General features: G+C 47.3%; 2 protein-coding genes across 6 annotated transcripts in view; both read left to right on the top strand.

Annotated features, from left to right (window-relative positions):
• LOC110472033 (uncharacterized) overlaps positions 1-3,482 on the top strand; it is a 60,602-nt gene extending 57,120 nt beyond the window's left edge. For 3 of the 5 annotated variants that reach the window (XR_013340181.1, XR_002465683.2, XM_077784222.1), the window contains 3 exons: positions 471-600; positions 1,594-1,758; positions 2,633-3,482. The gene's annotated coding sequence lies outside the window, so the exon portion shown is untranslated. The remainder of the gene's footprint in view (positions 1-470; positions 601-1,593; positions 1,759-2,632) is intronic. The other 2 variants (XR_013340180.1, XM_077784223.1) reach the window with 1 other exon arrangement.
• A 1,731-nt stretch (positions 3,483-5,213) lies between these two features.
• The window catches only part of HSD17B12 (hydroxysteroid 17-beta dehydrogenase 12), an 81,286-nt gene continuing 72,246 nt past the window's right edge, over positions 5,214-14,253 (top strand). The window contains 2 exon segments of the mRNA XM_021533222.2: positions 5,214-5,469; positions 5,472-5,639. Coding sequence (XP_021388897.2) covers positions 5,214-5,469; positions 5,472-5,639 — 424 coding nt within the window.

Genomic DNA, 14,253 nt, shown 5'->3' with positions numbered 1-14,253 from the left:
AGCATGCCAGGAAGGAGGAGAGCTATATAAATACCTGCTTCTGTAGTTGCCCACATGCACCACTTTAACATATGCTGAAGATGTATGCACAGGATGGGGCTGAGAATGTCTGCTCCAGCCCCTCCAGTCCCACTGAGTTTCCCTCCCATCATTACAGCTGAAAGAAAAACAGTTACCTTGCCACTGAGGGTGGCAAGGCACTGGAATAGGTTGCCCAGAGAAGTTGTAGATGATCTATCACTGTGAATGTCCAAGACCATCTTGGATGGGGCTCTGAGAACCCTGGCCTTGTGAAAGGCATCCTTGCCCATGGCAAGAGAGTTGAAAGTACAGGATCTTTAAGGTCCCTTCCAAACCAGGCAATTCTGGTTCTATGATGTGATGATTCTGTGTGCTGTGAAACAGCTTCAACCAAAATCACCTCACCCGGCACACCTGCCATGCTGTTAAAGCAATTTCTGCCCTTTCAGGCAGAGGAGGGAAACCTGAACTCCTGAGTGAATGCTAAATAGTGCATGGAATTGGAGAGGTACCATGACCCTTGCAAGGAGATGGAGTAGGTGCCTAAGGAAAAGCTGAAGATCTGGAATTCCACACAAGGTACCTTGCCTCACCCCATCATTACAATGAACTCAGCAGTTGATGAGGTGTATTGAGAGATTTGTTGGCATGTCTGAATGGTTCTTGTAGACACCTTAACAGAATGGACAATGAAGATTACATTCTTAGGTATTCTAATTTTTGCCTTTAGTGTGCATGGGGCAGGGTGTCTTAATTTGGGGCTATGGACTTAGGCAAAGACACACTGCAGTGCTCAGCACTGCAGCAGCCAGGTCCTTTATTGAATCTGGCCTCACTGCGATAAGTGTGAGTAATGGTAAGAGAGACATGAGAGCAGAATGACTGTACAGGGGGGAGAGCTGCTCTTGAGTTGCTAGAGTGAAAAACATATTTGTAAAGGGATAAAATTAGTGCTGGGTACAAGAATGCCATTTAATGAAACAAATGACTACACTGTTCGGTGGCAGGAAAAAACATGACACATCACAGATAACCAGCAGTCCCCCTTTCCTGTCTCAGGGTTGCTGCAGAGCAGACGGCATTTCTGGCAGCACTGGGCAGGCTGGGATGAGAAGTGGATCCCAGTGCTGAGGCTTCCTGAGTGCTGACCAGTGCTGAGCACAGGTCTCGCTGTGGGGACAGTGAGGGACTGTCTTGGGTCCTCACGTGTGGACTTGTAGTGAGACGTGTTTTCCTCATGTGCTGAGAGAGCGGGGCAGGAGGGAGACATGGGAATGTCACTGAGAAGTGTATCGCTTCTGAGGTACTTGTGGCAGCAACATCACAGAAAAACTTCATAATAAAAATAGAATGTTTCTTCTTATTGGGTGCTCTTTTATCCTCTATTCATTGTGTTTTATTGCTCCTGTGCTGTATTTTTTGTTTTTTTTGTCTCCTTTTGATGTTGTAATCTATGTAGTTCTATGTCCCTATCTTTTGTTCCTTATTGTTGCATTTTTAGTCATGCATGTCACTACTGCTTTAGCTTTCCTATACACTTCTCTCTCATCTCTGTTGTGATCTGCTGTACAGCTTAGCCATGATCCATATGATGGGGCGATGTAGCCGAGCTGTGGGCTGACCGAGGTTTGCATCACTGCCCTGACCCAGATTGCATCTGCAGTCATCTGGAACTGACTACATGCCTGAACTGATAAAAGAGGCTGTGGAAATAAGGATCTCTGGGGCCTTGGCAAGGTATCCTTATATGTGAATGCATGTTGATGTGTGAGTACACTCAAAATGCCTGTCTGTTCCATCAGCTCAGCCGACTGGGTGCTCCTTTGGGATTTGCAGCAGGTTGTAGCAAATGGGAACAGACCTGCAAAGCTCATGAGAATACTAGGATTAACCCTAGAAAGGGGGATATGCCTGTTGCTCAGGAATCTGTGATACCCATAAGCAAGAGATGCAAACCCCCTCATTTGACCTTTGTATAATTCTTTCCCTTCCAGTGAATCCCTTTCCCTGCCTGTGACTCATCTTCTTCTAAATGTAGACTATAAGTCTCTCAGAGGACTGCCTTTCTCTCCAAGCAGGGTAGCATAAAAAATAGCAACACTTTTGAATAACCAGCATGATTTTTTTAACACAAAAAAATGGAGGGCTGCTTTGCTTTGTCTGTGCTTCTCTGTCAAGGGGTTTATTGGCCCCCCTGAGAGAACAGTGGGGCAGGTTCTGTCCTGACCTGCAGCAAGAAGGTTGTTCAGACAGGAGGTCTCAGAAGCAGGACAACTGCAGTGCAGTGGACAGGAGATGTTATAATAAAAGATGGGTAGACTCTGACAGAGACCAACAACTCCTTCGTAGCACCCACATACTTCCTTCCCTTTTTCTGACCCATTTGTAATTGGAAGCATTCCCTTGGTAACTGCAGTGCAGCTTACATGAATGTCCAGTAGGAAGTTGCCTGCTCCCTTCAGCAGATTGCCCAGGGCTCATAGCCTTTCCACCAGCCTCTACATGCACTGTCCAGCTGCCCAGTCCACTTTTGTTCTAAACACTTGGTGAGTCTGGTGACCATTGTTACCTTCCATCCTTTGCTTCAGTTTTCTACCTTTTCTCTTTCCAGGTGCTTGTGCCATATCCACCTGTCCTCTGGAAGACAAAAGAGTGAAGATCAGCAGTGTGTCATTTATTCTGCAAAAACTGAACAGATGAGAACTGCTGTGACAGCCAATAGAAGAAATTAAAAATTAAGAAAAGGCTGGTATGGAACAAGAGGAAAATTATCCCAGCATTTTGCACTTTTTTGTAATCAAAGTCCTGTCTTTGGAGGGTGTTATATCAACTACACACTTGGTGAGGCCTGTAGGGATTTTCCTTGTGTAACGCCTGCAGGATTTAGCCTTAGCATGTCACACTATTATAAGAGTGATGTCCAGTAAGCAATAGGTGGACTCTCTTGGGAAAAACACAGGAAGAAAACTTGGTGAGAGCTGGATCCTCTGCAGTGTCACCTCTCATGAAGGATTGACAAAAGGAAAAAAAAAAAAAGGAGTGAACTAATATTAGAAGGATGGATTGGATGCTTCCTGTTGTAGAACAGGATAAAATCCTGTGACATGTTCCTTCCTATTAGGTGGGATACTACTGCTTATGATAAAGATTGATTTCTAAAAATCCATTGTAAAGATATAGGTCAGCAAATAAGACAGTGACTTGACTAATTTTTCATTTCAAAATGTATGATAGTTTCATGCCTTTAATTGACATCAGTGCAGTGTGTTGTTGAATCCAATGAAATTTGAATCCCACTATGAATTTGTTTTCCACAGATTATGAACAGAAGCCTTTGATTTCTATTAATTATGTATTTTTGAGTGAAAAGCTATTTTGTGTATATATATTTAATAGCAGGAAATGTAGCAAATGTTTATTTTTATTAAACTAATAAAAAGGATAAAATCTATCACGGCAAATTTTCATTTAATTTCTTTGGTCTTTTTTCCTTTAGCATAGTCAGAAGATCATAAAGTGCAGCCTCAGGTATCTCAGGATTTACAGTTCTTTGCATCAGGTAGTTGATGTCATACTAGTGTGTCTTGTTTCTAAATGAGAGATATGAAGTGGCAGTAGTGCTTGTAACTGCATTCACGTGGCACCATGGTCAGGTTGTGGCCTCAAGGTGCAACATGCAGGATACTGCTTACCTGGAACAATTAAGATGGCACCTTACATGAGCTCTTTCCAGACTCTGAAGTGAGAAAAGGTTAGGAAATGTAGAATGAGATGAGGAAAGAGAAATTGTAGAGCACTTGTAAATCCATCAAGTTTACAATGAGTGGTCTGCAGGAATGGAGCAGCAAGGAGAAGCCAGGCCTGAGGTGTGCCAGGATTTGGCAGATAAGGCTCCTGGAGGCTTCCTCTGCCATCGGCGTGGCATGTGCCAAGTAAGACAAAGGAGTGGATGAGGGGAACATGGCTGCAGCCTGGCAGCTGGTACAGCTTGGAGATCTCCAGCAGTAGTTGGCTGGATTTGGGTATGACCTATTTGCCAGTCCAGGAGAGAAAGTAAAGGCAACATTAAGATTACCCCCTGTGCTATTTCTTGTTAATAATTCAGATGGATGCCAATCTCCAAAAACCTTAATCCAGAGAAGGTTTCTTACTGCCTAAGGTCATTGTCAGATAAGTGGTATAAAAGGCTTGTTTTCTAGAAAAAAAAAAGTTGGCACTGGAAGTTGCAAGGGGCTCCCTTTAAAAACAGCAGTCCCCTATACCTGAACCGTTCTTCTCTGACATTTTAATTGAGCCACACCTTACATGAAATTGCCACTAAGTGTCCATGTTTGTCAGCCACTCCTGCCGTTTCAGCCTCTTGAGGCAATACAGCTCAACCATGAGCGATTTCAGGGTTTCAGCCTCCTCCAGCCTACATTGTCCCATCTTCTCTCCGCGCCAGGCTCCGCCTGGGAGGGAGGCAAAACCCGGGTCTGTAAGTGAGGTAGGGTAGCACGGCCCTAGCTACCCTCCTGGCTGGACGTGGGACAGAAGGCAGCAGAGCTTTGTGCCTTTCACCACCATGGAAGGAGCCACCGACGCAGTGTGTGTGTCATTTCAGAGGCGTCTCCTACACTCCTCCCAAGTCTAGGTGTTCCTAACCCCATCGTGTGTGGGGCTTTGGGGAGAGGTCGTGTCAAGCGGGCAGGTGAAAGGCGACGGGGCAGGGCAAGACAAGGCATGGCACTACAAGTGGCGAGCTCAGGGGAAATATTTCAGGAAGTCTCCGTTGACCCTGGATCTTGTCGAGGAAGACAGATAGAGGCCGGCCAGACGGGACAGCGCTGCCAGCCCCGCGGTGCGTGGGGTGCAGTGGCAGCTGGGCTGTGGTGCTCAGCCCCATTTTCCCGGGACGGACTTTCCCCGGTGCGGGTTCCCTCTGCCCAGGGGTCCCTGCGGACCTATGCCGTGCCGTGCCGTGCCGTGGCGATCGCGGCGCGCCTCCGTGGGCGAGCGCAGTGCGGGGCTGGGGGAGGGGAACCCAGGGACACATTCGAGTGCGAGGCGGAGCCTGAGCATTTTATGAATGGGCTCATATGACGTCAGCAGGGCGGGAGCGGAGGCCCCGTGTTCCACCAATCCTGTGGGGCTCCTGGGCACAGGGACCAATGAAAGTGCGGCGGCGGGGTGACGGCCATGCCCGCTGGCCAATGGCGGCGGGAGAGCGGTGCCGACCACGTGGGGCGCAGGCCGCAAGTAGTACGGGGGCGTGTGGCCGCTCGCGGCCTGCCCCCCCCTTCCCGGCGCGGCGGGGCCGGGCGGCCCCAGGCGGGCGCGCCCGGCCGCGTTGCCGGGTTACCCGCTGGCTGAGAGGCCTCTCCGCCAATCGCGGCGGGGCGGGGGCGGGCGCCGTGACGGCTGCGGGGCGGCGGTGGCCGGGAGGGCTCAGTCCGGCCGCGGCAGCCTCCGCAGCATGGTGGCTCCAGCCGCGCTCCCGGCCGCCGGCCTCTTCTACTGGGTGGGCGCGCTGGGCGCTCTCTACGCGGCGGCGCTGGCCTCGTACCGTCTGCTGGCCGGGCTCCGCGTCTGGGTGCTGGGGAGCAGCTCCGTGGGGCCGGCGCTGGGCGCCTGGGCAGGTGAGTGCGCGTCCCGGCCGCCCCCGCCGCGGCTCTTTCTCCGGCGCCGCCCGGGCCGGGGCAGGGATCTCGTGGGGGAGAGGCCTCGGCATGGCGGGGAGAGGGACGCGGGCGGCGGGGACCGGCCCTCGGGGGCACCGGGGCAGTCTGGCGGAGCGCCCGTGGGGCAGCAGCGGGGTCCCGGGCGGGCCGGTCTGGGGCACAGGCTGAGGGGCTGGCGGGTGCTACTGCTCTGCCGAGCGGGCCCCCGGCGAGCCGTGAGCCGCTCTGGAACTCCCCACGAAACGTGCCGGGCCAGAGCACGGCGGTCGGGTCGGTCCTGAGAGAAGCGCCGCTGGTTGGGACTCGCGGGATGGCGGGCGGGCACGGCGGGTTTGAGCTCGGTGTCCCCGGGGCGGCCGGGCGCGCGGCGCGGCGCCGGGGCCGCTCCGCAGTTCCCGGCGCGGCCGGTCGGTGCGCGCCGCCCCCCCGCGCCGCGCTCGCGCCTCATCGCTGACGTCAGGCCCGCCCCGTCCCCGCCGCCCCCGGAGGAGCGCGGCCGCCCCTGCCCGCCCCTGCCCGGCGCCGGGAGCGGCGGCGCTGTCCCGGCGCGGACGGCGGCACCCGCGGGCAGCCCGGGAGAAGAGCTGTGCTGGAGGGCGAGGCGAGAGCCCCGCCGACAGCGGCGGGAGAGCTGCGGAGCGGCGCCAAAGTTGTGCCGACCCTGCCTGCTCCTGCAGCTCGGCCCCTGCCCGCTCCCGCCGCGCTCGCGAAGGGGCTGAAGCACGAGTGGCCCTCCCTGTCGAGGGGGGGACAGTAGCGGTGGCCCCGAGGGGGTGGCGGCAGCATGTAGCTGGCACCCCCGAAATACAGGAGCGCTGTGGAAGTACAGCAGAGGCTATTACCCGGGTATTTTTAGTGCTGCGCTGCTCTAACTTTTCTTAGTACTTCGATTCTTGGTCATAGGAGCCACGCAGGGCAAAGAGAGTTTCTTCCATCTGAGTCTGCCGCTGCCACTCTGGCCTTTAAGTAGTGATGAGACGATGGAAAGGGCTTCTTTGCTGGTGTAACAGATCAGCCAAGGGGATTTTCAAATCCATTCTTGTAAAATTATAGGAAAGGGCAAGTTCTGTGCCTGATTGGGCGTTGATAAGGGGCCACAAAAATAATAGTAGTGTGTAAGAGGTGTGAGTTTAAGATGAAATGACAGTTTAAAGGCTGCAAAAGGCACTTCCTTTCCTCAAGGGGAGTAGGAGGACATCAAGTGCTCAGCTGCTGCAGCTGCTTCCAGGTGTCAGACCTGTAGGCAGAGCAGCTCTGCAACAAGCAGGTTGATTGCTGGGCTCATGACTGTGCTCCCCCATAACCTCTGCTGCAGCCAACATGGAACTGGTATGTGAGCACATGCCTGGGCAGTTGAATGTCTGCTTGTGTGAGACACCAGTAAAGCAGCACTGCATAGATAATGCCAGAACATGTAATGAATCCTGTGTGCACAGGCTTGAAGTGCAGCAGCCATGACTTGGATAAGTAACAGCTTTACATACAAATAACTAAGGCCCAGGTCTTCCTTTTAGCTGGAGAAATGTTATGCCTGTTAAAGATATGGCTGGCACAGGACACCCAAAGCTTCTTTGACTTTCTAATATTGGTTTTGGATATATTACTGCATTATCAGTTGCTTGCTGACTTGTGGCGCATCACAGAAGTCTTGGTGGCCACTAGAACTTGTTTTGCATTGTTTTAAACATGGAAGTTTGCAGTGCTTGAGCCAAATGCCAGCTTATCATCCAGAGCTACAAACTGTAAGCAGCAGATCTTCCCACAGTCACATCCTCAAACATCCAGAGAACTGCAGTGCAAATGTCCTCTGTCACTGTTTTGTACAAGTGCAGGCAGCAGTGGGCCACTGTATGTGGCCAATGGCTTTCTCTGCCAAGATTGTGATGTTCAAGGGAGGGAGGAAGAGGAGCACTGGCAGCACAGCTGAACTCCGTGTTTATTGCTGTGCTCTAAAATGGGAGCATTGCTGCAGTGTCACGGAGAATGGAGAAATGGGGTGACAGTGCCTGCTGCCACTGTAGGAAGACGTGGCCATTATGAGTTAGCTGTTGTGTGTTCTCTGTGTGCACCTGATGCAGGTGAGATACTGCTTTACTGGGACAGCTGCTGTAGTCTCCAGCTGAAATGAAGGGAGGTTGTCTTAGTTTGAATAAGCACTGGGATGGTTTGCCCTGAAGTATGTTGAGGCTGGGCAGCTCTCTGCTTTCTCTCATGTAAAGGAAGATGGAGGCACAGCTGCAGATATGTTGGGTCACCTTGATTAGCAAATTAATAATGCGTGCTGTAGGAAGAAATGCATTTCCTTTTTTTCTGATTTTTAAAAAACAGTTGTTTTGATGCTAATTGGCCACTGTAGTTACTGTGTCAATGTATTCTTTCTAGTGCACTAAGAGGAACTTTATAAAAAACACAAAACACAAGTCCTTTCGGAAGGACTTCTTACTGCCCTTTAACTCTTTCTGTTTGAAATTGGGTTGCAAATTTTTTCCTAGTTTTTTAGAGGTTTTTTTGGATGCATATATGCAGTTGCTTCTGCCTGTGCTTGGTCTAATTTCTGGTATTTAAAAAGAGGGGGTGTGAGGAGGAGGAACCACTATGTGAACTGGTAATGTACTCTGGGAAAACTAGGTTTGTACTACTTGAAATAGCACCTCTTTTGACAAAAAGTTAGTTTTTCTACAGTCACAATTATGTGTGAAGGTCTGTATGCAGCTTTTCTGGTTTTCTCTCAGTATAACTTGCATCTGGCTTGGTTTTTGGCTACTGTACAGTGAAGTACAGTAAGGAAGTTGGGTTAGATGTCTCAATGTGAGATTTCCGAGTGCATCTTGAGAGACTATACAGTGAAAATTCCTGGGTTGAATGTTCTACCATTAATGCGCTTCACAAATTGGTAAAAGAATGTAAGAATAACAGTTCCTGCGATTGAAAAACAATGTAGCTAAATAAACCACAGACTCAACAGGACCAGAGTGCCAAGAAGTCATTCTGAACTCACCAAGAATACAGCAAAGATGTGGCTGTTCCTCTGCCTTCCTCTAGGCAGACAGAGCTGTTTGTAGTGCTGATTGTGATCCATAGTGGTGTTTCCTTAGGCTGGATGAGAATCCTGTTCTTCTTCCATTGATGGTAGTGGCAGGCAGCCACCTTGCTTCTCTGCCATTGAAAATTGGGTGTATTCTGGAGTACAGAGTGTCTGGAGCAGGGAACTGTCTGCTGCTGTTATAGCTTCCATTTGGAGAGTTGCCGTGTCTCCTATTTTAGGAAGCCGCCTCTTTTGCAGGAAAACATGAAATCATTCTTCTTCTCCTTCCCTTCAGTAACTTGGTGAAATGATTTCAAAATCCTCTGGTAATTTAGGCTGGGAGGGACCTCAGGAGGCCTGTAGTCCAACCTCATGTTTGGAGTAGGGTCAGCTGTGAAATCGGACCAATTCAGTACATGCAGATAATCAACTTTGTATGTTCAAAACACACTGTCAGTGCAAGTTGGATTGACCTGGTGCTCTAAAGCATCTAATGTCTTGGTTGTGTGGGTACTTAAACTTCTTGTTTCTTTTTCACTTGTCTCAACATTGCAAATATTTTGATGATAAATGTGGGGTTTCTCCCCCCAGTTTTCTGTAGCTGAAGTAATGTGTTAACTGGAAACAAAGTTATTTTGATTATGTGATTTGCCATATGACACTTGAAGATAAGTCCTGCATTCTTTCAAGCCTCACAGTGTCTTAGAAAAGCATCCACTTCTTCCCCTCTCTCTTCAATGCCTTTGATAGAGTCATGGTTGAATAATCATACATTTAGTGGTTACAAGATGTCTGCTAGTGGTGATGCTTTCTCATGTGGTGAATACAGCTGTACAGTTGTATTTGGGCCAACAAAGGTTTGTGAACATGAGCTTGCCTTAGTTAAGCTTCTTGGAGTTTATTCACTAGCGTGCAAAATGAACTAAATGTGGGCAATTTGCTCCAGGTTTCTTAAAAAAGAATTTGTAAGAGGTTGCTAAGCTGGATGATGCTCTCAACTGCATCTAACTTTCTGTAATTTGATTTTATACAAAACCCCCTTATTCAGTCTTAAACCAGTCCTTCCCTGTGTAAATATTTAACAAAAACTTTGAGCAGCAGCAAAGCTGGGGGATCCTCTCTGCCTTCTTACTGGTTTCTTTTACTTAACAAGGGCTATGCATAGTCTATAATCTAAAAATAGCAACTTGTGCATCTAGGCCACTGAGGGAGGCATGAAAAATGTATGTAACTGGGTACATGAGCAGTGGAGTAGATACTTCTTTATGTCTGTACAGTCAGGTCTTTTGAAAACTAAGAACACAGGGGCAATTCCCAAACTATTGATGACTAGTAGTTGAGATAATGACAAGCTCTATACATCAGACCTTATCAGTATTATTACATTAATAAGATATGATGCTTATGTCAAGAGGAAGAAGTCTAAGAAGAGGACTAGCTGGATTTTGTGCTTTTAAATGGTTTGCATTAGATTCCATCTGTAAGGTTATGCTTTCTGCAGTCCCTAGAAATGAAGTCTTATTAAATAGACCCTGATCCTTATAAAGTTCTTGGGGCATCCTTAATGAAATAAAATCAAATGGTAAAATATTTTAGTTACAATTTAAGAACTCCATACAGAGGACATTGATTTCACTGCTAATCAGGTGCTAGCTTGTTGATGACTTTGAGCAACTTTCACAATCAGTGTCATTTTTCAAACTCATTAGCATCAAGTGAAATAAAGTTTCTTAGTTTTCTGCAAGCAAGTTTCAGTCCCAGTTGCACAAACAAGTGCAGTCTTGCTTTCCATGTGTTTCACAATGTGCAGTGATAAATAGTTGACAAGCCGTGTCACAAGTCTGTTGCAATCTGTTGCAGATTTAAACAGCCACCCTAGAGCAATGTGTGATGAGGCTGTAGTTGGTAGGGAGATGGAGCAGAAAGTTCATCCTCTCTGAGCCTTGCTCTCCCTACAGGATGTGAGGGGAGAGGCTCTGCCCAGCTCCCCATTTATCCTGCGCAGGAGTGCGTGGCTGGTGTGTGCAGAGCTTTGGGGGGAGCTTTTGGTTATCTGTAGTTCTTTAGCTGAATCACTTATTCAGGGATTTATCATCTTCAGCACTTCAGGTCCATGGTGAAGGTTTTCGGGCCTTGTTCTCAATTCTGGACACTACACTTGTATGAAATAAAGCGTGGCACTTGTTAACCTGTAAAGAAATGTTAAGAATGTGTGGAAATATGCCAGCTTGCTTGTAAACTAACTTGTGATCGTGACAGCTCAAGTGAAATATACAGACTGAACTCGGAGTATGTTTTATTTTTTGTATGGCTATTTGCAAACTGCTTCTGAAAGGTTCACTGCACTGAAGAGTGGCTCAGAGGACAGTCTGATGCAGGTGTCCTGATCCTGTCTGTACTTCTCAGGAGTACTGTGCTCCAGCCTGTATGGCTTTTTCTTTTCCTAGTTGCCATGTAATGTTTCCAAATATCCATCCTAAATTTTCTCTTGTAAAACTTTAACTGTCTGCCTGCAGTCATCAGGCTTACTCATAGCTTGTAATTTAGAAGACTTCTGTCAGTGTATCCCTTCGGCACTCCTTTGTTGGACTGAGCAAACTTCCAGAGCAGTCCAGAAGAAGTGGGATTTCTGACCCTGTTTCTCTAGACTTGGCACCTCATGCTGTGTGTTGTTTGAGGGGGCTGTAAATCCTTCAGAGACCTTGCAACTCTTGGTGAGTCAGGGAAGCTCTCTAGTATTTTTTACATAGGCTACTGCTATTAACATACCCTAAAATCAGCCCTGCTTCCTAGACAGTGTAAAGTAATGAACCATACTGTTCTCTGCTGTTTTCTACAATTTTTCTCTTTCTGGTGCTTGCTTACTTCTTTCAGGTATCTTCATTTGCACACGATGTTGCTGACTGTTTAAAACCTCTACTTAGTAGGACTGCTCAACACTTACTGCCTTACGTGCTCCTTTTTTGCACTCTCTGGTCAGAAGAGTAGAGGGAGAGCAACTGCTCAGAGCCCAGATGTCCAGAGTCCCAGTTCTGCTGTGTTCTTGCTGATGGACTTCAGCCCTTCCCTTCTGGATCATGCCAGCACACTAAATATGGCATGAGTGGGCATCATCAGCCTCAGCATCAACCAAGCTCATAATCTACAGCTCTGCAGTTTGATTCGGAATATCAAGACTTTGCCATGTTTATCTGCAGGAGCAGAGAAACGTATATGGAGGAGGGTTAAACGCTTTAATATGGTTTCTCCACCTGCAAAACAAAAACAAACAAAAAAAACACCAAAGTAAAAAACAGCTAATGGTGAGTGGAGGACAGGTGTTTGCATTAAGGTGAAAAGTATACCCATCTCTGATAAACAACCTGATAGGGAAATTCATGAATTTATTAGCCTGGAGATGAATAGCTGTGTTATTTTAAGCCAGCTCATTCTCCCAGTCTTCTGTGTGTTTTAAGGTAGGAATACTTGTAATGGAAACTGATTACTTAGAACTAGAGAACCTATACAAGTATGTAATATAGAGTAATATCTTGTTCCAGTTTCTTTGGTTTGCTCTTTTGGCCAGTGTAAGCTGGCAGGAGGCCCTGAGGGTCTGAGGGCAGAGCTGAGTGTCCTTTGGGAAAACTGCAGTAGTTCTCCACCTGGGAATTGGTTTTTGGTAGGTGGGTGAAATACATGCTTCTTGGTCTTGTGAATATATTAATTCCTAATCCATAGGGTGAGACTGACCGTCTCTGCTATGGAAGGGATAACAGTAAGAAAATATCTTTTCTGATTATTCTAACAGATATGCCAAATGTGATTATTTAGGCCTGTATGTGAACAAAAATATGGGATAAACTCTGTCACTAGTAGGCAAAACACCCATGTGTTGGGTTTGCTGCTTCTTGCTTCAGATGACTTCTGGTGCTCACTTATAAGTTTTGGAAAACACACATTCTTAGAGGAAAGCAAAAGATTTTTCAGATTGAGTACATTAATATCTGAAAATGCTAGAATTAGGACAATTCAAGTTCCCTCCTCTGTAGTACATTTAATTGCACAAAAGAATTCTACCTTAAATCTGCTATTTTTTGACTCCTGATTTAACCTTAAAATATTATTTTTGAAATCTGTGAAAGTTCCCAGATTCCTGGAATTAATGTCTAAAGCAGTGCACCTTCACCCACTGTGTGAGTCATTAGCAGTGCTGAAATCCTGTTCCACACTATAAGCATCTCCAGCTAACATGGGAAGAGAACTACATGCAGAATTTCCTACTGAGCTTCTAATTCACTCCATTGTCCTCAGCAGCAGACAGTGACACCTAAAAGCCTGAGGTTTGGTTGTAGGTTTTGAAAGAAACCTCTTGTTTAGCAGTTCTTGAAACTGGAGTTGAGATGTCCAGAAGCTGAGCCTCAGGGAAAATAATGCCTGTTCCATTGTTTCTTCTACTTCTTTTCCCATTTTTGTTACCCTCCCTGCTTCTTTCTCTCCTGAGGGTTCTCTCGTGTTTCTCTCATGATTCTGTTGCTTGTCAGTTGTGGGAGACAGCTGGGTGGCTCAGCTTCAGGCATGGTGTATGTATATGCAGAACTTACTGTCTGGTTGACTGTACAGATTTGGTTTTGGTTGAATGTTTGGTTTTTTTCTGTTTTTTACACCTCCCTTCTATTTTGTCCTCTTAAGCAATTGTGAGCCACATGTTCCAGAGGGGTGTATTCCATCAGTCATACCAGACAGCTGTGTTTCCACTTCTTGAGGAGCTCTGTACTTACTAGACAAAGAACAGCAGACTTGAGGAGCTCAGCTCTAGGGCTGTTAATCACAACAATTTTTCTACAGGATTTTCATGTGTGTTAGAAGGCTACCACAGAAGCACAAAGGGAGAAAAAGCTGTAGTGAGAGAAGGGGAATGGGAGGTGGTAAGCTTAATGGGACAAAGGTTTTTTGTTGCTGATGGGAGGATACTGTTGTGCAGTGACTAAAGAGTCTGGTCTCCTTACGAGGTGTCTGGTCCCTGCCTTTAGATGGAGAGGTTTGCAGATGTGAGTGAGGATACATATAGATATGGAAAGTAGAAGGCAGAGAACTACTTCTATTTCTGCAGCTGCTGCTACCCAACCAATACTTGCTTATGCTTGTATGCTGCTCTTCCCCACACTCTACTTCATCACTGGATCCTTGTTCCAACAAGTCCTGCTTTCGTATTCCTCATCTGTGACTGGCTGATCTGTTTCTCCAAAACTGTTCCATTGTTTTGAAGTCTCTGGAAGACCTGTTTCCCATAGGCTTCTGCCCCTTTGCTCCCTTCCACAGGATTATCCTGCCAGCAAAGGTGCTTAATCTATAAACTTGTTGTTCTCTATTATTTTGCATAAATACTTTTTCTTGGTAGAGGTGTATATGCCCAGTATTCCTGCTGTCTCAGTCCTATCTGCCAAAAAGCTCTCCATCCCCAGAGTGTGGATTCAGTATGGCTCACGAGTCAGCTCTCTAACAGGAGGGAGCAGCATCAAGGATAGGGCAGTAAAGGATCACTGCACTGCTGGAAGCAGCTGCTACCCT

Source organism: Lonchura striata, chromosome 6 (genome assembly GCF_046129695.1).
Source record: "Lonchura striata isolate bLonStr1 chromosome 6, bLonStr1.mat, whole genome shotgun sequence".
Lineage (NCBI taxonomy): Eukaryota > Metazoa > Chordata > Aves > Passeriformes > Estrildidae > Lonchura > Lonchura striata.
The sequence above is the reverse complement of the archived record's forward strand: the minus strand, read 5'-3'. Positions and strand labels throughout refer to the sequence as shown.